Consider the following 24,496-nt stretch of genomic DNA (forward strand, 5'->3'; position numbering starts at 1 on the left):
GGCGCGACAGCAAGCTCACTACAAGAGTACTGGAGATTCTGTTCTCGTTAGTAGCTCGCGAAGCCTTCTCCGCTCGAGCGTACAGAAGGCGGCCAGCCTATCCTGCCACTCGAGGTATGCAGACAGAGCGGACATAGATGCGGTCCTCCAGCTCTAGATGACCTGACCAAGTCTGCTCTGTCAGTAGAGAAGGATCCGGAAGGTTAAGTTGAGTTGAACAAGAACTGAGTTGCTGTGGGTCGTGACACTGTGAACTTCAGATCGAGCCACGGGCAAAGCTTCAGCCCTTTCCGCACTAACGATCGACCGCCACCGCGACCACCGATTACAATTCAACCACCACATGCAAACCACCTCGCCCTACATTCCAATGGCATCGAAAACAAGCTCAAACGACGGAAATGAGGGAATTCCCAGCCGCTCGCGTGGGCTCGTCCGCAACGTTCTCCGTTTCTTCTCCTGCAAGTCGTCGTACAGATTGCCAACGCACCCGTATATGCAGAACGGAGCTGGAAGAGGACGGCCCAGTCGCTCAGGACCACACCAACAAGCCGACTACTGCAGCCTCCCCCGGGGACTATGTCGTCTTCCCGCGCGCGCGTCTGAGCATCAGCGCGAGGCCGTGAAGCATACGGGGGACGTATAGATGCTAGCCATTGTGTGCACCAGTGGAGCCTGGAGTCCGTGGCGTGTCTTCTCGACGCCAGATACTAGAAGAGGATGACGCGGAGACCGTCAGGAGGTATCGAGAGCAAACATGGCGACAAACGAAACTAGTAGATGCAGACGACAGCAGTAGCGCATGACACGAGAAAAACGCGTAGGAAGCACAGGAAGAAGCTCAAAAGGAGATGTTGGGCGCGACATGTCGGAGGGTTCGCCATCCGACGCGAGATGAGATGAAGTTGGGAGGTTGGAGGCTATCTACCCCACCATAGCTCCCCATGACGCTAGACGCACCCCTGCCTCCGATGCAGGCCGACCGAGCCTCCGATGACTCGCCCAAAAATTACAAAGACACGCTCAACAAGCTGCACTTCTGGCACAACACCACCATGACGACAGTCCCCGACTACTCACGGCCGACGACGCCCGACAATGGTCCCAATGGCCTTGTCTCGCCCCGCACACCCAAGAACGGCCTCGCCCTGACCGAGTACAGCGCGAACCCGAGTCCGCCCTCGGAATCGACGTCTTCGCGAACCAACGATGTCATACCCGACGCCTTCCTCCTGCCCAACGGCTACCCCGACTATCTCCGCCTCATCCTGACCTCGCGCGTCTACGAAGTCGTGCAGGAAACGCCCCTCACCCACGCAACCAATCTCAGCAACAGGCTAGAATGCAATGTTCTGCTCAAGCGCGAGGATCTCCAGCCCGTTTTCAGCTTCAAGCTGCGCGGCGCATACAACAAGATGGCACATTTGGACCCCAAGGACAGGTGGCGTGGTGTTGTTGCGTGCAGTGCCGGAAACCACGCGCAAGGTGTGGCGTACTCTGCGCGTAAGCTGAAGATTCCCGCAACTATCGTCATGCCCTCAGGAACGCCCGACATCAAGCACAAGAACGTCTCACGGCTAGGCGGCTCAGTCATCCTACATGGAGCTGACTTTGACGCCGCAAAGGCAGAGGCTGCGCGATTGGAGAAGCTACATGGGCTTGTGTCTATCCCGCCATTCGACGACCCGTACGTCATTGCCGGCCAGGGTACGGTTGGCATGGAATTGCTGCGACAGACAAACTTGCAAGACCTCAAGGCCGTCTTCTGTTGTGTGGGTGGTGGTGGACTCATCGCTGGCACCGGTGTATACATCAAGCGGATAGCACCACACGTCAAGATCATAGGAGTGGAGCAGTACGACGCAAACGCCATGGTCGAGTCGCTCAAAGCCGGAAAGCGCGTCTTCTTGAAGGACGTCGGACTCTTCGCTGACGGAGCTGCGGTCAAGACAGTGGGAGAGGAGACGTTCAGGATATGTCAAGAGGTCGTCGATGAGGTGGTTCAGGTCACAACCGACGAGACCTGTGCAGCCATCAAGGACATGTTCGAAGACACGCGTTCTATTGTTGAGCCTGCAGGTGCGCTTGCCCTTGCGGGTCTGAAGAAGTGGGTGAGCCGCAACCCATCACCAGATCGTAACCGTGGTCTGGTTGCCATTGCTAGCGGCGCAAACATGAACTTCGACCGTCTCCGCTTCGTCGCCGAGCGCGCTGCCATCGGTGAGAACAAAGAAGCCATCCTCTCCGTCACCATCCCCGAACAACCTGGTTCATTTGCCAAGCTCGTTTCCATCATCCACCCCATGGCAGTCACAGAATTCAGCTACCGCTACTGTGGTCCTGAGTCAGCTCAGATCCTCGTTGGTGTCGAACTCAAGGCAGCGACAAGGGCCCGCGATCTACCCGACCTCATCGAACGTCTCGCCGCTGAAGGTATGACTGCCGAAGACCTCTCTCAAGACGAACTCGTAAAGTCACATATCCGCTACCTAGTCGGAGGGCGCAGCAACGCCGCCGATGAGCACATGTACATGTTCGAATTCCCCGAGCGAGGAGGCGCGTTGTACAAGTTCCTGAACACATTGCAACCGGGAATGAACATCAGTCTCTTCCACTACAGAAACTACGGCGGTGACGTCGCGAAGATCTTGGCTGGCATACAGTGCAAAGAGGAGGACAGTAGCAAGTTGGCGAGCTTCTTGAAGGATATTGGATACCCGTACAAAGAAGTCACAGATAGCTCAAGCTACAAGATGTTTTTGAGACAATGAGATGGGCAGGATTTATGTAAGCAAAAGGCGACTTGTGTAAGGATAAGTGGTGGAACGAAGATATGAAGGAACAATGCAGATACCCCTTTCAATTTCTCACAACAACACTACCTTCCAAACTACGTGCAGACTTCCCATCTCAAGACCACAACCTCTCCAACCCCCACCCATTCACCAAGGCCAACCCCCCTCAGCCTTCAAGAACCCCCCACACTCCTCATCCCTCTCTCCCTCCAAGATGGCAACCATGGGTTTCGCGCCCTCACTCGTAGGCTTAGCCCCATGCTCCGGTTTGTTCTATCGCAATTGTTAGCAAACGTCACCCCACATCAGCGAGGGAAGCCACGAAACGATCCAAACGTACCCTAGGCCCCAAGTTACTCTCCGTAAACCCCGGGCAGAAGCAAAACACCTTCCACCCCTTAGGTCCATACTCATAGTCCTGACACGCAGTAAGCATATTCAGCGCCGCTTTAGAACTGCGGTATGGCAACTGTCTCTCATATCAGCAAACATCTCACCGTTACCCCAACGCAACCCCACCAACACCAATCTTACCAAAACAGCCGATTGAAAGAGCGGGGGCCATCCGTTCTTCATAGCCTGATGCGGATTCGTCCTATCACTCCTGAGCCCAATACTCCCGGCTCCACTCGACACATTAAGAATCCGCGGCGTCTTGCCCATCTCCGCGCTCTTCGCGAGGAGAGGGGCGAAGGTCTCTACGATGACGGCTGGGCCCGTGGCGTTGGTTAGGAAGGCGGATGTCATGCGGGTGGCGAGGGAGGCGGAGGCGGGTGCTTCGCCGGTTATGGCGGCGTTGTTTACGAGGGCGTCGATGCTGGTGGAGATGTTAGTGGGCGGGGAACGGAAGGATTGTGCTGGGAGTACTGGGTTGGAGATGGGAGTGGGAATGGGAATGGAAGGGGGTGTAGACGTACCGGCCATACTTCCCCTCCACCACATTCTTCGCCTTCAAAATACTCGCCTCGTCACTGACATCAATCTGCAGCAACTCCACTTTCCCAGGCAATCCTTTTCCCTGGAGTTGTTTGACGGCCGCTTCACCCTTTTCGGCGGAGCGGCTGCCGAGGAGAACGAGGTATTTGGCGTTTTCGAGGAGTTGGGTGGCTAGGGAGAAACCGATGCCGCCGTTGGCTGGGATAGTGTGTCAGTAAAGGTTTGAAAGGGGAATTTGGGACGTGAAGAAAAGAGGGGAGAGCTGGGGAGAAGGGATGGAGTAGGAAGTAGGGGGGTGTTGCGTACCGCCCGTGATGAGAACGATGGTCTGGTCGGTAGAAGACATGTTGATGTTTCTTCGTTCGGTTACGGACTGTTTGATGTAGAGCTGATGGTTTTCTTCGTGCTGATGTGAGCTTGATATTTCCTTGTTTGCGGCTGTGGCCTTCTCTTTATATCTTCTGTTCCAGACCTCTAACTCCCGCCTTCTGTCTTCACGCCTAACCCTAAACTCTACGACTACGCATAGCTTCTGTCACGAGCTCATACTCCAGCTCCGGCTCCACCGCCACACGCTACCTACAACTAAGCAACCGAAAGTGCAATAAAGCACTTGCACATTCTGCTGTAGTGCGCGGCTGCAGGACCGTAAGCATGCATTTCCCCTGACCGAACAGTACCAACACGTCTACGTAGTGCAAAAGTCACGCAAATCAAACGCGCATGCATCCAATGAGCACCTCCGATACTCTGATAGAAACCTAGTATTTCCCCCGACCATCCGCTGCCGACCATCCTACATGATGGAGTTAGTCGGCGGACGGGGATAAGCGGAGTTAAAGACAGGATCATGGAGTAAAGACGGCCATATACGAAGCAAGGTTAGACTGCAAGCACATCATTTAAACCCATCTGTCGTTCGAAATAAAGCGTGGTTGATATTCCTAATCCATCTATTGGCTATCTAATTTGTGTATTGATGTTGCAAGCCGAGGGCCGCTGTCGGCTGCGTGGTATCCTAATGATGCGAATTCCTCCTGACCCAAAAAGAAGAAACGCCGGCGCCTATTGCTGCGCCTTACCCAAGATGACAACGCCCGATCTGATGCAAATGTGGTAGCGAACGTAGGGGTGATATGTGGAAGGACATGTTGAATGACAGACAAGCAAAGCGACTCTCTGTACACGCTCATACCCTATCCTCTGCGAAATCCAACACCTCGCAATCGTCCTCGAAGAAACCCTCCTCGTCGCCGTCGATACCCTCCTTCTTCACGCGCCGACGTCGTGTCGTGACGACAACCTGCTCTACCTCCTCTTCGCCGTCTCGAAGAACAAGCTTGTTCTCGATCCTGGCGGCAACGCCCGTGATGTCATCCTCTCCAGAGTCATACGCCTGAGTGATTGGCGTGGAGATACGTGTTCCCTCTACGGTCTCACCAAAGAGCCATGGCGAGCTATCTTCGTGATGGAGATCGGAGATAAGTGCCGGTAACGAGGGCTGGTATTCGCTGCTACTCTCTTGAACCTCGGGTGCTTGTCTGGAGTAGACAAAACGCGTGACACGTTTGTCGGTGTAGAAGGGCTGGTAAGGAGGGTTCGTCTCAATCTCGGAGAAGCTGAGTGGTGCGAGAGATGGCACGGCAGGCTTGCGAGAAGGCAAGGCGCGAGGAAGCCAGTCACCATAGCAGTCAAGTGTTGGCTCCGGATCACCGGGTTGCGGGAACAGTTGCTCCGTGATGGAGGGTGGCAGCGCGGTGTCCGGGATGGGAGCAAGTCCGAACTCCACTGTCTTCTTCTTGGTTATGGACGCAGTATGCGATGATTTTCCCTTGCCTGTCGCAGCTCTCATCTGCACCCTCCAGATCTGAAGTACACCGCCGGATGCTAGTGCGATCGAACCTCGTCCTCTACCAGAAAGCCAGCGTACGCTGTAAGGCTTGATACCGCTAGGCGATGACGGAAGTGTCATCTTGTTGTCGCCGGCATGCCGGATGTTGTTGATTGACTTGCCTACATTGGCAGCGACGGCTTTGCCGGACTTTGCGCTAGCGGCAGGGGTTACACCCAAGCCACTGAGACTGAATCGAGTTCCGCCGACGCTGTTCTTAGCGCGAACAGCATCAAACCAAGGCCTAGCGCTATTGACAGCTTGCATTGCTGAGTTCATCACACCAGCGGGACCTGTGGGGGACGCGACATCCTTTGGTGGGGCTGGTGCAGCTGGACGAATGCGCCGAGCTGGTGGCCATTGGAAGGCCGACGCAGGCATCGGGAACATGTGCACTGTTCCCTTGTCCGTGATGACAGCCAGTTTGTCGACTCGAGGGGCAGACCAAACAACATCGATGACGTTCGCAACAGTCATTCTGGTGAAGCGAGCGACTTGTCGTACGTAAGGTCCTGTTGGCTGTTCCCTTAACGTCTTACGTGCTCTTCGGAAGTTCATGCGCTTCAGGTCCCAAACATCTTGATAGTCGCCCTTCTTGCTCACAGTCATGAGCATAAGACCGCTGGGGGCGAATGACATGAAGCTGCAACCGAGAGCCGCGGGTATAGTGGCGACCGGATGAAGTGCGTTCTTATTCCTCGTTTCCTCTGCGTCTGCCAGTCTCTGCAGATCATAGACGGAGATCACAGATGCCTCTTGTCTTGGCTGAGTCTGGTTGTGGCCATGGGTCGGTGGAAAGTAATGCTGCATGGGATCTTGACCATATGGCACGTTAGCTCCTTGCTGGCCCTTGTTCATGTAGCTCTTGAAAGCCTGCATTCCCTTCTCAGTGGCCCAACGTGCACCCTTGATTGCAACTTGTGTTCCCTCCCTGGTAAGTCTATCGATCAAGCCTGCTTCGTTGGGCACATCCACAGCGCAGTTGGGAGATGGCTGAGGCGGTACGCTGTGGTGCCCAAGGCCCGGAGCGCGCTCGTAGTAAGGTGAAGTCAGGGCTATACCGTTGACAGGGTAGAGCGCGCTTGACGCTGGTGGGGTGACGGCGAGCCAACGATCGGAGAGCGAAAACACAGGCAAGCCATACTTCTCAGGAGGAATCTCGTCATGGCTGCCGTCAACGGCACTGGAACCGCCTGAATGTATGGCCCGTTCCCGATTCTGAACGGATGTCCACAGTTTACCGATGCAGCGGAATCGCTCTGCATACTCAGAGTGACCTTCGTGGTAAGGCGCGAATACGAAGACTTCTCCACTTGCACCAGACGCCACAACAACAAACTTCCCCCTCGCATCAATGACGAAGTCGCCTACTGGAGGTGGAGGCTGAAACATGGGGCTATCGATTGGGCTCGTGAGAGGTATCAGGGGAGTGCGATACAGGACAGCCATTCTCCGCCTCTCCTTCAGTGAGTAAACTTCGACCGTAGTTTGGTAACCACTGATTTGCCCCTCTTGATTTCCATGTCGTGAGGACGGCCTACTAGGTGACTCAGACGCCGAATCGTCAGCCACAGAGGATGCACCGCTTCCACTAGAGCTTCTGCTGTCTTTCACGACCGGACCGTGGAGGATAAGCGCGATCAGTGGACGGGAAGCAGCTAAGGGATCGTGCCGCGAGATCCAAGGCAAGATCTTGGCGCCTATTACAGCGCCCCGAAGTCCTTCCAGTCGACCTACGATGTCCATCTTGCTCTTTTCAACGCGAAAGACGTCGAGCCCACCTTGCGACCCAACAAGCAGCACGTTCTCTGTCGACCGAGCTGCCTCGTCTCCTGCCATGGATAGAGTGTCGAAGCCACAGAAGTAGCCTCCTTCCCCTGGCTGGATGCCATCGGTCTGGCCGTTATTGAGGCCGAAGTCGATGTTTGGCAAGCCATAGTAGTGTGCTTGAGGTTGATGCGGCAGCGGCGGGTTCGGCATGAACTGTTGTGAGGGCGGGCGAACGCCTTGTTGAGAGTACACAGATGCTCTACGGTCTCTTCCAGGCGAGTTCTGTACGCGGCCACCAAAGTTTGTGTATTGGTTGGGGTGGCTCAGGGGTCGTGCACCTGGAGGTGAGTTTGACATGGCCTGTGGTGCGTACAGTCCGTCTCGTGCACCAGGCGAGTTATGAAAGGTAGGCGGAGAGCTGGCTATAGCGATGCCACCATTACCCGGGGAGCCAGAGTTTGGAAAGAAGGGAACCGACTTGGCCCACTCGTTGGTGTATTGTGCGGCCGTGTTTCGAGTGGCACCGATCGCCGATAGTAATGGAGACGTAGTGGCATGGTAGTTTGTGGGTGGAGACGTGGATGACAGACGTTTGGCTGACGAAGGTGACTTGGTTCTGTGACAGTCAGTCGCGTTTGGATACGAACAAGAGTCACCATCGCTCCTTCCATCTAGGAAGGGGAGGTGCTGCTTCACGTACATCTCTCTCGGGTATATGCGCGTAACCTTGCCGGCCGCTTTATTTCTTCTTCCCAACTCATTTCTCGACGTGTTGCGGCCGCGTGCTTGTGGTGTGTCCTGTACCTTGGTGCCCTTGCGCTGCTGCTTGTGCAAGTAGGTGAGGTTGGAGACGGGCGTCGTATGCTCGGCGGCGTTGTTGGGCGATGAGCTCATATAACCTGCGGAGGAGCGTGTGGAAGGGTCTGTTGGAGCGCTAGCTCAGTCGTGAGGAAGTGGTAGGTGTCGTGGGCGCGAGAGAGGTTGTGGGGGTAGCGACGGATGAGGACGGCGGCGGGTGACTTGGGATGAATGCTAAACGGGCGTTGCGTCATGCGCCTCCGTGACCAGGACTCGTGGAGGTGGCGGGCGCGTGCTTGCACAGCAAGACACTTATACACAACAACACTGGTGCCTTGTTCCTGACTCGGCGCGTTATCGGGGCCTATCTCTGGTAGTCACTCGGTATCGTCGGGAGGGTCGTTGTGGCTGTTGTTTGAGCCGCGGGGCTGGAGCTTCACGCGGCACGCTAGATATGGGGCCCCTCAGCGCGTAATACAGAGAAGTCTGGATATGCGCGCAGAGGTGAGTCAAGATGGAGCTCTATCTAAGCTCCCAAGTGTTGAGATATGTATGCAGGGCGTCGTAAGTGCAGTTAGTTGTGTCGCTGGCCAGGTCGCGGTGCTGAGGGGCAGCTCATAGCTTATGCAGGTGCATGTCGCGCCCTCAGCCTTCCATTCGCCCACCCCATCACGGCCGCCGGCACCGCCCTTTGCGCTGCTATCTAGCCCCTCTTTGGCCGACTCTAGTCATTCGCAGATTGCACGCTGCTAGTGATGTCAAGTGACTGCAGCGAGCACGGTAGATGCCTGAGCAGGTTGTTGGGCAGCCACATGCGGCGTTCCGCGATGCATTCCGAGAGACTGGAGTGACGTCCTCCGCATGCATATCATGGCCCACATGCCGCGACTTGTCCCGCGCCTTGCACGTGCTTCCAAGGTTACATCTCCAACCTCACGGTCATGATAGCCAGTATCCAGCGGTGAGCTTAGTGTCCGTGATGTACAAGTATTGGGCCAGTACATAGGCACCGTCCGTTGGTGTCCGTCCCATCCACAAGTACGAACATTAGAGTTATTGGCGTTCTTTTCCAGTAATCCGCCCAGGGAGATTTGCCCCGAAGCTTATGAAGATTACCATTCTTGGAGCCGGCGACATTTATCCCAGGAGACACTCGCATCGTCTCCTAAGCGATGTGGCTAATGTAGCAATAAACCTCGGGTAGCCTCCGGTACAAAACTATGCAACTCCCAGGCTGAAAACCCTCAACCCATCCATCCAATATGTTCAAGTCCAAGTTCCTGAGCTTCGTCTCCTTGACGCTCCTCCCTGCGGCTCTCGCCCAGTCCGAATACACCAACCTCCCAGCCACAGCACCCGGCGTCTTCAACGCGACCGCACGCATAGAAATCAAGAGCACCGTCCCCGCCGCCTGGGACGTACTCACCGACTTCGCCAACTACGCAGCCTGGAACCCGTTTGTGCGTTATGCCCTCACTACTTCAGCCAAGGGCAACATCACACTGCCTGAGCAGCGACCGGTCGAGGGCAACTTCCTCTTCTTCCGAGTGCAGATTCCTGCGCTTCCGCTGCCGGTGAACAAGGACACGCCCGACAATCTCCTGAACACGCAGTTGTCCGCTGAGCGCATAACTCATGTGCAACCCGAGTTGGGAAGATTGGCATGGGATTACTTGGGGGAACTCGCTATTGCCTCGACGCGCTGGCAGGCGCTCAGCGACATAGGCAATGGCACAGTGTTGTATGAGTCGATAGAAGTGTTTCACGGGTTGTTTGCTGGAGTCTTGAAGGATACGCTTGGAGAGAGTCTGCAGCAGTCTTTCGAGGCACAGGCAGAGGGACTAAAGTTATACCTTGAGTGTTGATAAGGCTGTAAAGTAGGAAAGTACATCACCTCGTCTCTAATGCCGAACTCTTTGTAATACAGAATGTATGTAATTCCGATGTTATGGCTGAAATGGAAACCCGGCACGATGCGCAGTCGGCATGGTTGACATGGTTGACATGAACCCGACGGCGAATGAGCACTTCGGCGTTGCAAGCAGGCACTCCGACCCCTGTCATCCGTTCCGCGGGCAGGCGCGCATCTCCACTGTCGCAATCGCACATGTCCAGTACACGCCGCAGCATCAGGCGCTCACCATGAGTACTTGTCTCAGCAACATGTCTCTGTTTTCTGGCTGTCTATGATAGCACACGTTCTTTTGTCTTCCACTTGCTCCAACTTCGCTTCGTCTACGGCGAACACGCACGCCAGACAATACCTATCGCACATGTGCAGCCCTCGCCTTCCAGCACCATGACGATGACCCCCGAGCTCGAAGCCTTTGCGCGAGCCATATCGCGCGTACTGGGCTGGGCCTACTTCCTGTCGTGGTCAGTACCACCCACCTACCATCCCTCCTCCTGTCAGCCCCAACTAACCAACCCCACAACACAGGTCCCTATCCTTCTACCCGCAACCCATATCGAACTACCTCCGCAAATCCACGCTCGGCCTCGCCATCGACTTCCCCACCCTCAACGTCCTGGGCTTCACCTGCTACACTATCTCCACCGCCTGTTTCCTCTACTCGCCAACGATAAAAGCGCAATATGCGGCACGTCATCCTGACGCACCGGAGACGACAGTGCGGTTCAACGATTTCTTGTTTGCGGCACATGGCGCGGTCATGTGCGTGATTATATATAGTCAGTTCTTTGAGAGGATATGGGGCTTTGAGATTGGCAAGAGGCAGAAGGTTAGTCGGGTTATACTGGGGGTTTGGTGGGGGTGTGTGCTTGCTATTGGGGTTGTGGTGGCTTTGGTTAAGATGAATGGGGCTGGACGGGGATATGATGCTGAAGGGTGGGCGTGGATCGATGTTGTGAGTTATCTTGGGTTTACATCTTCAAACCTCACGCGGTTTCACTAATACGAAGTAGATCTACACGCTCGGATACGTCAAACTCCTCACCGTCTTCCTCAAGTATATACCCCAGGCCTGGGTCAATTACAAGCGCAAGTCGACGTTAGGGTGGAGTATATACCCTATGCTCCTAGACTTTGCGGGTGGCTGGCTTTCGCTCGCACAGTTGTGCATTGATTCTGCGCTGGAGAATGATTGGAGTGGTGTTACTGGTAATCCAGTCAAGTTTGGACTGGGTAACATCACTATTGTGTTTGATATTATCTTCATGCTGCAGCATTACGTGCTGTATCGGCACCCGGGGAAGCATATTGATGATGAGGATGAGGAAGAAAGGGAGGGGCTTGTACAGGGCCGGAGAGACTAGTAGATGTATACATAGGGCTTTTTTCTTCGATATACATATCACTACATGTCAAGTGTTCTGTCTTCAATGCCTTCCATTGCTGCTATTATATACGCATGAGTGTCAGAAATGACATCAACGCGCCAAATTTTCACATCTCGACCGCCTCAATGCGACTTTGGTTGCGACTGCAACCACCTCTCACGCACTCTTCCCCGTAAGCTTCTCGCAAGCCTCCTTGTACTTCGCCGCCGTCTTCTCCACAATATCCTGCGGCACCGCAACCCCCTCCTTCCCCTTCAGCCCCTCACCCGTGAGCCAATCCCTCAAAAACTGCTTGTCATAGCTCGGCTGCGCCTTGCCCAGATTCTTCTCCCACGACTCCTTAGGCCAGAAGCGCGAGCTATCCGGTGTGAGCACCTCATCAACAAGCACCACCTCGCCCATCTCATCAACGCCAAACTCAAACTTTGTGTCTGCGAGAATAATACCAACTTCCTCTGCGCGATCCGCAGCAGCACTGTAGATAGCAAGTGACAGTTCCTCAACGCGCTGCGCAATCTTCGCATCACCAATCATGTCTCGCGCTTTCTCAGGGCTGATGTTCTCGTCCTTGCCGCCTACTTCCGCCTTGGTGCTCGGTGTCCACAGTGGCTCCGGTAGCTTCTGGCCTTCGACGAGTCCGGTTGGGAGTTTGATTCCGTTGACGGTTCCCGATTTGGTGTATTCGGACCAGCCTGATCCGGTGATGTAGCCGCGGACTATGGACTCGATGGGAAGGATACGCAGACGTCGGACTTGCATGCTGCGGTCCTTGAGCGAGGTTTGGTCCTGGATTGCGGGGGGCAGATCTGAAGAGAGGAAATGGGTTTTTAGGCCGGGGACTTTGGTGGGTAGGTAGTTGAACCAGTATATTGACATGGCGGTTAGGAGGGCGCCTTTTCCGGGGATGCCCTGGGGTATTAGTTAGTCTGAGGCTCTTGGTTCTATTCCAAGTGTCATTGAAGTCTGGTAGATGTAACTTGCATTCTCCATGATAACGTCATACGCTGATATACGGTCGCTCGCAACGAATAGTAGTGTGTCATCGTCAATGGCGTAGAGATCGCGCACTTTTCCAGATGCAATCTTAGGCAATTTGCCCTGGATGTCGATAGTGGTGACCGCTTGAGCCGACATTTTTTCCAGTGAGTTGATTTCTTGGTGTTGAGTTCGGGAAGTGACTGTGTTTGGTGGGGATTTATGCACGATCCCGCGTCGAGTATTTTATGCTTCAGCGGGGCCGCTGTGGCTTTCTCGAGGAAGGTGTGGCGGTGCTTGATCTAGGCTGCGATGGTTGCCTTGATACGCGAGGGTCAATTATTCACGGTTAACTCTGGAAGACTGAGCCACGATAAACGGAAATGCATGTAAACGGATTCAAGATTGTTTGGGGTAGTCGTCTACTTCCATTGTTACGTGATTGCTGCTCCGGCCTAATCGGTCACAAGCCCGGGCGTAGATCGATTCACGCCTTACTTCATTCGATCGCCTAGCCGCATCACTACACCTCACCCAACCACCCCTTCATCACTCTACGTCTTTGCAGCTAGACCAGATCATTTCTAATGTCGTCAGTTCAGTTCACAGCTCTGATACGTCTCCCGTTCATCCGGGGTGACTTTGAAGATCCTCCGCAGGTAAAGTAGCATCTGTCCGCGTCTCCGGGGCTCATCTGACCGCGACATAGGCACAATGGGATGCTGAGAGAGACCGCCAACTATGGAAGGTTATTTCCAAGTCTTCCAAGACTAGTGATCTGAACTGTAAGCACTCTGGAATCCTTACATAAGTGATCTCTAACAAATACTAATCTATCGTAGGGGTCGAGTTGTATGTACATGCACGCTACGCACTGCATCAGCCTCACTGACCATGTGACAGAGCCGACAAGTTCCAGGTTCCACCAACCTTCCTTCTTCAGCAAGCTGCATGGCTATATGAGCGACATCTAGATCACGTTCGTAACCAAATGAAGAAAGTCAGCATCTCGAATGCTGCCCCGTCATCTTCGCCGACTGGTGGTAGCACGCTGACTGCTGTGGGTGGCGTTGCGATGCGAAGGGGTGGAAGTGCCGGATCTGGGGGTATGTAAAGCTTCAGCATCATTTGATCTTGCTGACAAAATGTAGCTGGGAGGACTACATCCGCATTAGCAGGGCGCTCGAAGGACAGTCCGAGTCTGCGTGGCGCAGAGGTAGTGATACCCGGTAAGTTATTCGACAAGCATTTCAGACGCCGCAGTAGACATGTTTTCTCACATATCTTAGCACCTTCGCTCTCGAGGACACCATCTACTACCACGATTACTCAATCCCGGGCACTTACTCAGGCTCCAGCCCGAACTTTGTCTACACGCTCCACTCAGCGACCTAACTTGACAAGTAGAAGGTCTGAAGACCGAGCGAACGCGCCAATCTCACCACCAAGTTATCGAAATCACGAAGCAGCTTCTCCAGACATTCCCGATTCGTCGTCCTCGAGCTCATCATCGCTATCGGATACTGATCATCCAGCGCATCGAAGCCAACTCTTCAAGCGCCCGCCGCGTTTCCAACAGAAGAAACCGAGAGAGCTTTCGACGTTCGAAGAAGGAGACGGGACCCAAGAGATTGACGATTCAGGCTCACACGAGACAAGTCTACCTTTTGCAACTTCAGTCAGGACCAAACCAAGCATTAGCAAGTACGCGCAAGACTCACGCTTCCGAGCTAGTAGCAGCAAGGAGCAAAAGGTTCTGCAACCTGCCCGCGCAAGGAATGCTCCGCCTGTCAGACAAACGTCTATGGACGTGCAGTCAATTGCGACCACAGAGACGGCGTCGTCGATGACTAGCTCTGGCGGACCTCCTTCAGCCGCAAAGAGCCCTATGAGCCCTGCCTCGGACCACCGCGCGGCGCTAGGCCGACTCGGTAGTCCACGACGCGGAGGACTGCGATCCAGAAAAGAGGGTAGCGAGGGCACGCCGAGTATGGGCAGTAGCTTCAGCGACATTGATGGTGAGTCCTGGGATTACCCACCTTTAGATTGATGTACTCACATCGGACAGATGCAGGTATCAGTCAGTCGGCTCTAGAGGAAGCGCTGTTGAGCAACATGCAACATGGAAGGATGAGTACGCTTAGTCGCATGTCGAAGTGGTAGGCGTGACGGGAGCGACTAGGTATGGTTCTTCGGACGCGATGGATCTCTTTCACCTCTATTTTGACTGTTATTGTGAGCCGTCCACATAATAATATTGTGCAAGGCGGCAGTCTTGGCACTACTCTATCAACTCAATTGCTACTCGCCCTCAGCAAACAACACTCTTACCACTAACTAAAGTCAGCTCACATAGGTCTAGTCGCCGACGCGACGGCTTCTCGCTCGTTAAAGCCCGTCGCAATGCCGCCGCCACCCATCATCCTAGTAACAGAACACTCCACAACACCCCCAATAGCCTTACGCTACACATTCGGCCGCAACGACATCGACTTCTCCATCGCCTACAGGCGCATCAAATCCCTCCTCACCCACCCACCATGTCCGCACCGCCCCCAATACCTCTGGCCCTGCGATCCCTGCGAATCCGCCTTCACCGCAAAATACTGGACTTGCGCCGCCACACTCCTCGACTACTTCGCCGACTTCCACCCCATCGACACGCCCCTCATGCAATCAATCTGGTTCTACCTGCTGGATATCTGGCAAGAAAGCGCGCACATCCTGCCCTACGAGACCGTGCTTGACGAAACCATCGAACACAGCGCCGCACTCATCGGCGTAGCGCGCGCCAGAGACTTTGAGAAAGCAGTCCGCGACACCATCACTTTGTTCGAAGTCACGATCTGGGGCCGGAGAACAGAAGCGGATTCGTGGGACCAAGTTATCTATGATCCGAGAGGTGAGGCTATGTGTCCTGTGGGGGAGTACGACACGGGTCCTTGGGTCAGTGGAGTGAAGCCTTGGAATCAGTTTCTGGGAGAGGGAGGAATGGGTGTTGCGGCGCCGTGGTCTGCTGCTGCTTCGACTCCAACTTCACAAGACAATACAAACGGGGATGGACATGGAGGTATCAATGGGGAAGAAGAGAAAACAACAACACGCTACATCCCCCACCCCGCCATCGCCCTAATAGAAGGCCACACCGCGCGCTCCCGCCTCTTCGCCAATTCCTTCTACACAAAACAAAAGCTCACTCCGCCCCAATACAACGCCGCCCTCGCAGACTGGGAAGCACACACCGTCGTCCTGCCTTCCAAGCGCGGCGAGCCCCACACGTATACTTCGCGCTTCACGGGCCGCGAAACAACATACACGTTATCCAACGGCGCGCCACCGATCATGCGCTACGAGGGGCTCGGCGACCCGCAGTTGGAACTCGCGGTTCCGGATGGAGATTGGAATTTGATGGATGAGTGTGTGGCTAGTTGTAGGGGGGTTACGGCGTATGTGGGTGTTAGTGGCGGGGATGAGGACGATGAGGATGAGGATATGGTGGATAGTGAGGATGAGTTGGTGCCGTTTGATCTGTGGACTGTCGTTGAGAAGGGCGTTGGAGGAGGGGGACGTGGCGAGGTGTTGGATCTGGGAGGCACTGGAGGCATGTTCGAGACTTGGTATACAGAGGAATGAGACTGGATTGGTACGAGTATCGTAAGCGTATTGTCCGAATACTTGTGTGCATATCGATCAACTCCACAGGATGGTCATGTGAAATATAGTTTCGGTTGAAGTATATTTGCTATATGTGCATATGTACAATACTAGCATTAACTCGCGCGCTATAGCAAGGTATTATGTTCGTTCATTACAAAATCAAATCGTGGATATCGTCGCGTAAAAGATCAGTTTTCCTCCATATGGTCCGTGTTGGAACTCATCCACTTCGACCATTTCATCCTCGTTCAATATCAGTTTATGGGGAGTAGTCCCTGGGCTTGCGCTGGGACTCGGTATCCAAGAAGCTACCCCGGCTGCGGTTCGACTTGGTGGAGCGGCTTCGGCGCATGCTGGAAGAGCGGTCGCCGCCGAGACGGCCTCCGAGGCAGAACATGACGGTGGCGAGGAAGTAGCAGGCGACGGCGGCCCAGGTGAAACCCATGAGGTATTTGCCGATGCTTGCTTCGAAACCGGCGGAGCGGAAGGCATCGCGGCCCTTGACTACCCATGCGCTGATGAACGTTAGTCGACGTACTGGAAGTTGGACATTGGCATAGACTTACGTCATGAGAGCTGCGGCGAGCGTCTGGAAGAAGAGGGCGACAAAGGTCATCAGGGAAGAGAGGTACCCTCCAAGACGGCTGCAGAGCGCAAGAAGACCGGAAACGAGGGCAATGGCAGCGAAGAAGAGAGCAATCAGGTAGAAAGCAAACATGAAGCGAGACAGGTAGTAGTACATGTGAGTACCGATGAACTGCTCGGGGATGTTTTCCTGAGTGCCAAAGTTCCTAGGAGGGTCGAATGGCAGCGCTGGTACAGGGGAGCCGCAGTTGGCATTGTTGCCGGAGTCGGGGTCGGCGCCGCAGATGGCGAAGAAGGTCCATCGCGATGGGTTTCGTGCGTTGGGAATACCGCCGGTGGTGGCTTCGAGGAAGTAGAACTTGGTGAGAGGAGCCTTGTTGACGCCGCCGGTGAGGATGGTCAGGAATTGGAAGAGCAGGCCTCCAGCGACCAGGATCAGCGAGCCGAATGCGAGAAGAGGTCCTGGGAGGTGTGTTAGCAGATGCGCAACCGAATCAGGAAGCGACGGGCAACGTACTAGCTACAGCCATGGTGTGTGGTACCCAAAAGAGTCGTCGTCGCAAGGGTGTAGGTTATTAAGATTAGGATGCACGATAATGGTGCGATTACAGAGGATGGTTCGACGTGGCTAGCTGCGTCTCAAACGCGCGACGAAAAGAGGCCTGGCAAGCTTGTTTATGAGGTGCGGCCAAGCGGGTGACGTAGTGCACCTGTGAATCGGCTCTTTGTTGGCGTCGTCGACTAGCTCCCTCATCGCACAGGGTTACGGCACTATCGCGCGCGCTTTGCATCATCCCGAGGCTGCTCGACACGCCCAAGCAGCCAGAGGGTCCGCGGCTTGTCTGCAAACACGCTGGCGGATGCGACGGATCGTGACGGAGGGCTCTAATGTGTGTGCAAGTGCGTGATGTGTTCGGCACGTGAAGAGATGGGCGGAGAGATGCAGGGATGGCTTCCTTCCTCGGATAGTAGCGAGATCCGCAGCGTGAGCAGTGGATCCTGGCCATCGAGGAGCTCGGGCAGCCCGACACCAACAATCTGCCGCATCGTGCCTTGGAACTTGGAAGCCATCACCGCCATGTCGACTGCTGTGTGGCCGCCCATCGATGACGCCCGCCTCTCGCTCGAGCAGGCAGAGTCACAAGCGCGCGAGCTCGAGTGGCTGCTGGTGCAACTCCGCGAGACGCTGCAGTCGCTCAAGGCTGGCCTGGAAGAGTGCGCTGCCCTGCTTGCGCCGTCGGAGAATGGCTCGACACTTGTGCTGACTTCGGTGCGCTCCGAGAGTCTCAAGGGCCTCATTACTCGCGTTGGCACGCGCATCACCAAAGGCGTACGTCCTTCGCTCTCCGTCCCCATGCAGCAGCTCACACCGTGCAGAACGTCAAGCTCCGCCTCGCAAGCCTCCCACCGCCCAAGGGCTCGCTGACGTACGACCTCGCCATTTCCCCTGCACCGCATGCGCCGACGCTCGTTGTGCCCCAGCTCACCTCGATTCGGACCTCCATCAACAGCTGCCTCGACGTCATCGACGTGGCTACCTGGGGCGGCGATGCTACCAACGCCAACTTCGTATCCGGGCAACTGCAGCTGCTGCACGACCACATACTGGAAGCGCAGGCTGCACTGAAGGGCTACTCGGATGTCCAGCCATCGTGGTGGGAGAAACCCGTCGACGACAAGGTAGGCTGCACCTGAATATCCAACACGGACATTGCTGACAATCGCAGACATTTGACCCTCCACTGCCCGCGAATGTCTCCTTCCACCTGTTCGTCTTCGATGCCGCCCTCGTTCTCGAAATCCGCACTCTCGAGCCACACAACGCCGGCGACAGCACGTCGCTCACTGGCTTCAGCATCCGCAACACCTTTGCATCAGCACTTGGCGGGGCACGAGCACCAGCGCACGACGAGGCCGACCGCACGTTCAAATACAAGGACCACGACGTCCGCGTCAAGGAGAAAATCCGAGTGGAGAGCCAAGACCCCGCTCTGATATCCGCATCGGCAAAGCTCAACGCCCTAGGACACAGTGTGATGTTGAGCCGAAAAGCGCTCAACATAGTCATGGGTCGAGACGAGCAGATGGACTAACTCCGCGCAAGTCTGACAGCAGTCAATTGCACCATCGACCATTGGGCGGAACAACCACTCATATTTCGCCTTTTTCCGCGGGAATGCCCTAGTGCGATCGCGCCATATCGGCTCGTCGCTATCGGAACAAATAATGTGCCACGCGCATTATCAACACCGCCGAGGAGTAACCGCATCGACGATTGCCTCTACTCATATTACTGCCCCTCCTTCGTGGGATTCAAAGTTGTTCAGATCTATCCTCTGCATACTTCATCATGGCGCCAGCACTTCTTACCGCGGTAGACGCCACATCCCACATCCACCTTATAGTCGGGTCCAACCCACTAGCAGGCGCACGATGCGCACGATCAATAGAGGTCGGCGCGAAACCGATTCTGCTCGCGCCCGAGGACTCCACACTTCACTATGGACTTGTCAAGAGAATTGAGGCGGGCGAAGTAAAGTGGCTAAAGCGGAGTTTCAAAGACGACGACTTGACTACGCTGGGACGAGAAGAGGTGGACAGCGTAGTAGATGCTGTATTTGTTACTGCGGGCGGAAAACATACATCAGGTACGTGACATGAGAGTATGTCTCAAATTCCCTCTAATTCGCCACAGCAACCCACATCTCGAGTCTTTGCCGGAGACTACGTATCCCAGTCAATGTCGCCGATGCGCCGAACCTCTGCTCATTCACCCTCCTCTCCACACACTCCGACGGCCCTCTACAGATCGGTATCACAACATCTGGAAAGGGATGCAAGCTGTCTGCAAGAATAAAGAGGGAGATTGCGGCGTCACTTCCACCGCGGCTGGGTGATGCAGTGGAGAGGTTAGGCACACTGCGGCGACGCATATGGGAAGAAGATCATGCGGCAGAACTGTCGCAAGATCTAGAGGCAGAAGAAGAAGACAGCGGGCAGCCAGCGACCTTCAATAAGCTGATCATGGAGGAGAGCAAGGAAGCTGCACGGGGACGTCGCATGCGCTGGCTCTCACAGATATGCGAGTACTGGCCTCTACGTCGTCTCGCCGGTATCACAGATGCAGACGTCGACATGCTGTTCCGCGAGTTCGCCAGCAGCAGCCCCTCCAAAGTCGGACCCACCGCCACCACAGCGGCACGACGACCAGGTCGTATCATACTGGCAGGCTCCGGCCCTGGTAATCCCGACCTCCTCACCCGCGCAGCGCACAAAGCCATTCTCTCCGCCGACCTCATCCTCGCCGACAAGCTCGTCCCCGCACCCATCCTCGACCTCGTACCCCGCCGCGCAACCGTCCACATCGCACGAAAGTTCCCCGGAAATGCCGACAAAGCGCAAGAAGAGCTCCTAGAGCTAGGTCTGGAAGGCCTGAAAGCCGGCAAAGTAGTCGTGCGGATAAAGCAAGGCGACCCATACATCTACGGCCGTGGCGGCGAAGAATATGATTTCTTCCGCGAGCACGGCTTCATACCCAGCGTGCTACCCGGCATCACCAGCGCTCTAAGCGCCCCCCTGTTCGCCGCCATACCTGCCACACACCGCGGCATCGCCGACCAAGTCCTCATCTGCACCGGCACCGGCCGCAAAGGCGCGCCCCTCGACCCACCCGAATTCGTAGCCTCCCGCACCCTCGTCCTCCTCATGTCTCTGCACCGTCTCTCCGCTCTAGTCGAAAGTCTAGTCGGCAAAGCATACCCCGCTGATCTGCCCGTGGCCGTACTAGAACGCGCATCGTGTCCCGATCAGAGAGTCATTAGAACGACGCTGGAACATGTGTGTGCTGCAGTGGAAGAGGAAGGCAGCAGACCGCCTGGCCTACTGGTCGTGGGCAACGCGTGTAAAGTGCTGATGAAGTATGAGCAGAAGTGGGTTGTGGAGGAGGGGTTCCATGGCTTGGATAATTTGGGTGGCGATGGCGAGTTGGAGATTAGTAGACTTACCGAAGCGGCTATTGCTGCGTAGGAAGTAGATGTGAAAGGAAATTCAAACTTGATACCACTGAAGAACGCTCTTGTTGAAATCGCCATTGACATATGCAATTCTTGTCTTCATCTCTTTATGCATTCATCGTTCTCGTAAATTACTAGGCTCAAATCTTGCCTTTCCATATACACATCATTTGACCTCTGAGGAGGAAGACTCGGCTTCCTACAACCTCTCGTCTATATCGCTCTCATTATTACCATACTATACATTCCGCGAACTTCGTTCTATTCAAGAAAAGTTCTTTGCGCCGTCGTGCCAAATGCCGTGATATCCATGAATCCGTAATGTGGAAAACAAAATGTCCTCCAAACGCCGATGCTAAAAGTCGATTTTGTTGTGTAAAACTCGATGATGCGAGTATAAATGTGTGTGATCGTGAAATACGTTTCGTTGGTCGTGTACGATCGTTGCTGTCAGAAGCGAAAGAGCCCTATACCTGACTCGTCCAGCTCTTCCTCTTGTTGTTGTTCTGCTCTTCCCAGATAACAAGCTCGCGACCACTCCTCTCTCCACCGCGATGTACGCGGTCGATGCCGAGATGCTCGAGACCATCACGTCCGACGTGGATACCGAAGCCGTAACGAATCTTCTGTGGGTCGGTGTAGGAGTTGTGCTTCTCGTTCTTGCGTTCCTTCCTCGTCTTCTTGTCGCCTAGAGCGGGTTCGGCGGCTGGCTCGTTGCGCAGGTTGTTGCGGGAAGGACGGACAAGTGAGAGGGCGGATCGAGCCCATGTGCGTTCCGCATAGGTGGATCCCATTAGCCTTGCGACGAGTTCGGGCTTTGTCTGGGGACGGGAAAACGCGCGGTCGGCGAGGATGGGGGATTGGTAAACCCAGCTGATTATCTCGGAGAGCGTGTTGCTGCGGTGGGGAAGGGCGGCTCGGCGGCGGCCTGGGATGAGAGCGAGGAGGCTAACGCCGTAGAGGGCGAGGAAGAAGCAGAGTGCGTAGTATCCTGCGAGCTCCGCTGCGACACGGACCACGTCGTCGTTGCCGTAGTATTGCGTCCAGAAGCAGCCTCCAGCGAGGATGGGCAGAGTGCAGGATGTCAACGAGACAAAGGAGAGAACAGCTGTTTGCCAGTGTTTGTTCTCGAGTGCCGCCAAAGTGGCGGAGAAAGGTAGGCGGCAGGCATAGTCGACCAGAAGAGAAGCCTCAGCGGTAGCTCCGCCTTTGGAGGAGAGCGCCATGTAGGGCTGAAGGACCCGAAGAGAGTAATCCAGAGATAACAAAGCCAAGAAGAGGAAGTTGGCGATCAGAGCCGGAATGAAGGAGTAGAGGAAGTTTGACGCGGAGAAGCCGTCTGCGCCAGTGCGAGCGAAGACCTGGGGCAGGAATCCAAGGCGGACGGCGCTGTTGACAAAACTAACAACGAAGAAAGCGACCAGCAATACAGCGGCAATGACGATCCACGCAATGACCGAAGTGTCCTTCAGGTACCAGGGAAGAAATCGTAGTCGCACGCTGGGGTTGCGGATGTCGGTGCGGATGGTGAAGTCGTTGCCCTGGGTCGGGTCGAGATTGGTGCGCTCAGCTCCCTTCTCAGTAATACGTCCTTCTTGGACTGAGAACCTCCGAATTCCAGCACCCTCTTCGCCGATGCCGTAGAAGACGTCACTGGGCCTCGTTGTAGTCGTCCAGTACCCAATACGGTCCGCGCGGTTGCTAACCAGATGCCAGTCGCCCTTCTCAAATGTCTCAGAGTTGTTGTAATCCGTGAGGTTGTTCGAGCGCTCAAGAAGCGAGATGATGTCGGCGAGAGATCGAGGGTCCCATTTCAGGCCAGTCGGGTTGCGGGTCAGGAAGAGCAGCATGTAGATCAATACAGCAATCAACAGGATGTAGAGAACAACAACGGTCCAGACAACGCCCTGAACGGCTACCCATCGCCAGACACTGCGGCCCACGTCATATCGTACGTTGTAGGCGGAAGCAAGAAGGGGTATCGTCCAAGTAAACAGCCATGACACGAAGAAGAAAACACCAACACCGGGGTGTCCGGCGCGGAAATGCTCAAAGTTAGGCCATACGAACTGCATCGGGTACAGTCGGAGGAAGACAGCCTCAGAGCGCATGTGGAAAGAGTCCGAAGCCATGGAGATGAAAGGTATGAGGCGCTGGGTAGCGGTCTGGATTTGGATGAGCCATAGAAGTAGGAGCATTCCTAGGAGGGTTGGGAGGTATTCGAAGACAAAGTAGCGATTGTCGCCAAATGCGTTGTAGTCCCACAGGCCGTTGCCATCGTTGCGGCTGGAGTAGACGGCGGAAAAGATCAAGGCTGCAAGCATTAGAAGACACAAGAAGATGTAAAGGCCTAGCCAGAATGGGCGAAGGATAGCCGGGAGGAAGTGCAGTGGCGCATGTTGGGTATGTGCTACGAAGACATCGTTCTGTGTCCGGGACGGAGACGGTGAATGCTGGGGTCTGTACTGTTGGGTCGGGTGATGTGGGTCGTAAGGCTGTGTGGTGGCCATGGGCGCCGGGGCTTTCGCAAGCGGTGTCGACGAATTCCTCAAGGGCTTCCGTGGTATTTGTTGTGACATCCTCTGCTGTGTCCGTTGCTCCTGCGCCATGTATCCCAGGCCATTGTCGTGAACAATCCTGTCAACGGGGTAGTCATCTTCGTCGTCCTCGGGTCGGACCTCTGGGTATATCCTCGATCCTCGGACCTCTTCGTCGCGTGTGAGTTGGTCGATGGCGAATCGAATGTAGGGTGTGGTATCCTGGCCGGGTGTGGTCACCTGGGATTCGGCGTCCATGTTGTATGACTGGGAGCGCCTCGCGTCTCGCGTGTCTGGTCTCGACTCCTCTGCGATGGTAGACACAGCAGGCGATTGAGGGCGTCCGTGTGTGAAGGAAGGCTGAGGCTGCTGTCTTGGGACACCAACACCTCGCAGAGACGTTATCGGGATGTCAGTGTGTGGCACCAACTGCTCATGACTCTGTGCCGGTGTGCGGGAGGAAGGCGGTGTCTGGTAGAGAGGCCTGCGCTCGTCGCTCGAACTGGACGCCTGCTCTGACGCGCTGTAGTAGCCCTCAGAAGCAGCGAGGGAAGCAGCAACGCTCTGCTGCGAGGTTTGATGGGATAGTTGAGGCTGCGAGACTGGCGCCTCTGTCAGCATGATGCGTGTCTGGGATGGCTGGTGCAGCTCACCTACCGTTGGTTTGCTTGAGTTGGAATTCAGGCTCCACACTCATATCTTCTTCGGTACACTAATCAAGTGGAGCTGTTCAGGAATGTAGCATTATGAAGATATTTTGGCGGTGGGAGTGGATAAGTTTTCTACTCGAGATGGCGGGTGCGTGCAACTGTCTACCAACCACCCGAATATGCGGAGGCTGGTCTCATCACGGCTGGGATCACACTGGCGCGACGCATGTATCAAGTACTCGTTGGAACCGGGAATGAACAAGTTTCTCGCGTCTACCACATATCATTCGCCGGATCATGTTGCGGTATGCTTGCTGTGTTGTCACTCGAGATAGCTGCCATGCTTCCCCGCGACGATGATGAACTAGCGCCAGCCGCCAGCCTCAGAGGAGACCGGGAGGCTCGTGCGCACGACACGTCCATTTCAACGCGACATCCCCACGGCGAATTCCATCATGGTTCCTGGTACACATCAAGCACCGCTCCTTAGCTACATTTCTTACCATTGACTCTTTTGCGACAACTTGTTGCGCTGACTTTCTTCTTTAATGATCCTGCCCGCCCTTTTCACTTACCATCCCAGCCATTC

The 24,496-nt window shown here is 55.2% G+C and overlaps 11 protein-coding genes across 11 annotated transcripts; 6 read left to right on the forward strand and 5 right to left on the reverse strand.

The window, feature by feature from the left end:
• Positions 1 to 944: 944 nt before the first annotated feature.
• On the forward strand, positions 945 to 2,771 carry J4E85_001584 (uncharacterized protein; the record flags this gene model as incomplete). The annotated part of the gene is made up of 1 exon (XM_051465869.1): positions 945 to 2,771. One exon carries the CDS (start codon positions 945 to 947, stop codon positions 2,769 to 2,771), a length of 1,827 nt encoding a protein of 608 aa, XP_051330426.1.
• Positions 2,772 to 2,942: 171 nt separating this feature from the next.
• Positions 2,943 to 4,077, reverse strand: J4E85_001585 (uncharacterized protein; the record flags this gene model as incomplete). Its single annotated transcript, XM_051465870.1, has 5 exons — positions 2,943 to 3,068; positions 3,136 to 3,213; positions 3,330 to 3,612; positions 3,713 to 3,929; positions 4,038 to 4,077. The coding sequence occupies 5 exons, from the start codon at positions 4,075 to 4,077 to the stop codon at positions 2,943 to 2,945; spliced, it is 744 nt and encodes a 247-aa protein (XP_051330427.1).
• Positions 4,078 to 4,920: 843 nt separating this feature from the next.
• On the reverse strand, positions 4,921 to 8,286 carry J4E85_001586 (uncharacterized protein; the record flags this gene model as incomplete). The annotated part of the gene is made up of 2 exons (XM_051465871.1): positions 4,921 to 8,008; positions 8,093 to 8,286. 2 exons carry the CDS (start codon positions 8,284 to 8,286, stop codon positions 4,921 to 4,923), a joined length of 3,282 nt encoding a protein of 1,093 aa, XP_051330428.1.
• Positions 8,287 to 9,452: 1,166 nt separating this feature from the next.
• J4E85_001587 (uncharacterized protein) lies at positions 9,453 to 10,055 on the forward strand (the record flags this gene model as incomplete). Its single annotated transcript, XM_051465872.1, has 2 exons — positions 9,453 to 9,650; positions 9,681 to 10,055. The coding sequence occupies 2 exons, from the start codon at positions 9,453 to 9,455 to the stop codon at positions 10,053 to 10,055; spliced, it is 573 nt and encodes a 190-aa protein (XP_051330429.1).
• Positions 10,056 to 10,489: 434 nt separating this feature from the next.
• On the forward strand, positions 10,490 to 11,466 carry J4E85_001588 (uncharacterized protein; the record flags this gene model as incomplete). The annotated part of the gene is made up of 3 exons (XM_051465873.1): positions 10,490 to 10,566; positions 10,631 to 10,931; positions 11,116 to 11,466. 3 exons carry the CDS (start codon positions 10,490 to 10,492, stop codon positions 11,464 to 11,466), a joined length of 729 nt encoding a protein of 242 aa, XP_051330430.1.
• A 180-nt stretch (positions 11,467 to 11,646) lies between these two features.
• Positions 11,647 to 12,624, reverse strand: J4E85_001589 (uncharacterized protein; the record flags this gene model as incomplete). Its single annotated transcript, XM_051465874.1, has 2 exons — positions 11,647 to 12,399; positions 12,472 to 12,624. 2 exons carry the CDS (start codon positions 12,622 to 12,624, stop codon positions 11,647 to 11,649), a joined length of 906 nt encoding a protein of 301 aa, XP_051330431.1.
• A 428-nt stretch (positions 12,625 to 13,052) lies between these two features.
• On the forward strand, positions 13,053 to 16,098 carry J4E85_001590 (uncharacterized protein; the record flags this gene model as incomplete). Its single annotated transcript, XM_051465875.1, has 8 exons — positions 13,053 to 13,124; positions 13,175 to 13,250; positions 13,308 to 13,317; positions 13,369 to 13,571; positions 13,617 to 13,694; positions 14,001 to 14,483; positions 14,534 to 14,599; positions 14,813 to 16,098. The coding sequence occupies 8 exons, from the start codon at positions 13,053 to 13,055 to the stop codon at positions 16,096 to 16,098; spliced, it is 2,274 nt and encodes a 757-aa protein (XP_051330432.1).
• Positions 16,099 to 16,381: 283 nt separating this feature from the next.
• On the reverse strand, positions 16,382 to 17,237 carry J4E85_001591 (uncharacterized protein; the record flags this gene model as incomplete). The annotated part of the gene is made up of 3 exons (XM_051465876.1): positions 16,382 to 16,637; positions 16,689 to 17,169; positions 17,225 to 17,237. 3 exons carry the CDS (start codon positions 17,235 to 17,237, stop codon positions 16,382 to 16,384), a joined length of 750 nt encoding a protein of 249 aa, XP_051330433.1.
• Positions 17,238 to 17,785: 548 nt separating this feature from the next.
• On the forward strand, positions 17,786 to 18,800 carry J4E85_001592 (uncharacterized protein; the record flags this gene model as incomplete). The annotated part of the gene is made up of 3 exons (XM_051465877.1): positions 17,786 to 18,037; positions 18,085 to 18,387; positions 18,435 to 18,800. 3 exons carry the CDS (start codon positions 17,786 to 17,788, stop codon positions 18,798 to 18,800), a joined length of 921 nt encoding a protein of 306 aa, XP_051330434.1.
• Positions 18,801 to 19,057: 257 nt separating this feature from the next.
• Positions 19,058 to 20,733, forward strand: J4E85_001593 (uncharacterized protein; the record flags this gene model as incomplete). The annotated part of the gene is made up of 2 exons (XM_051465878.1): positions 19,058 to 19,355; positions 19,403 to 20,733. The coding sequence occupies 2 exons, from the start codon at positions 19,058 to 19,060 to the stop codon at positions 20,731 to 20,733; spliced, it is 1,629 nt and encodes a 542-aa protein (XP_051330435.1).
• Positions 20,734 to 21,187: 454 nt separating this feature from the next.
• J4E85_001594 (uncharacterized protein) lies at positions 21,188 to 23,954 on the reverse strand (the record flags this gene model as incomplete). The annotated part of the gene is made up of 2 exons (XM_051465879.1): positions 21,188 to 23,859; positions 23,915 to 23,954. The coding sequence occupies 2 exons, from the start codon at positions 23,952 to 23,954 to the stop codon at positions 21,188 to 21,190; spliced, it is 2,712 nt and encodes a 903-aa protein (XP_051330436.1).
• Between the last annotated feature and the right edge of the window lie 542 nt (positions 23,955 to 24,496).

This window comes from Alternaria conjuncta (genome assembly GCF_024043145.1).
Source record: "Alternaria conjuncta strain BMP 0040 chromosome Unknown scaffold_2, whole genome shotgun sequence".
NCBI classification, from domain to species: domain Eukaryota; kingdom Fungi; phylum Ascomycota; class Dothideomycetes; order Pleosporales; family Pleosporaceae; genus Alternaria; species Alternaria conjuncta.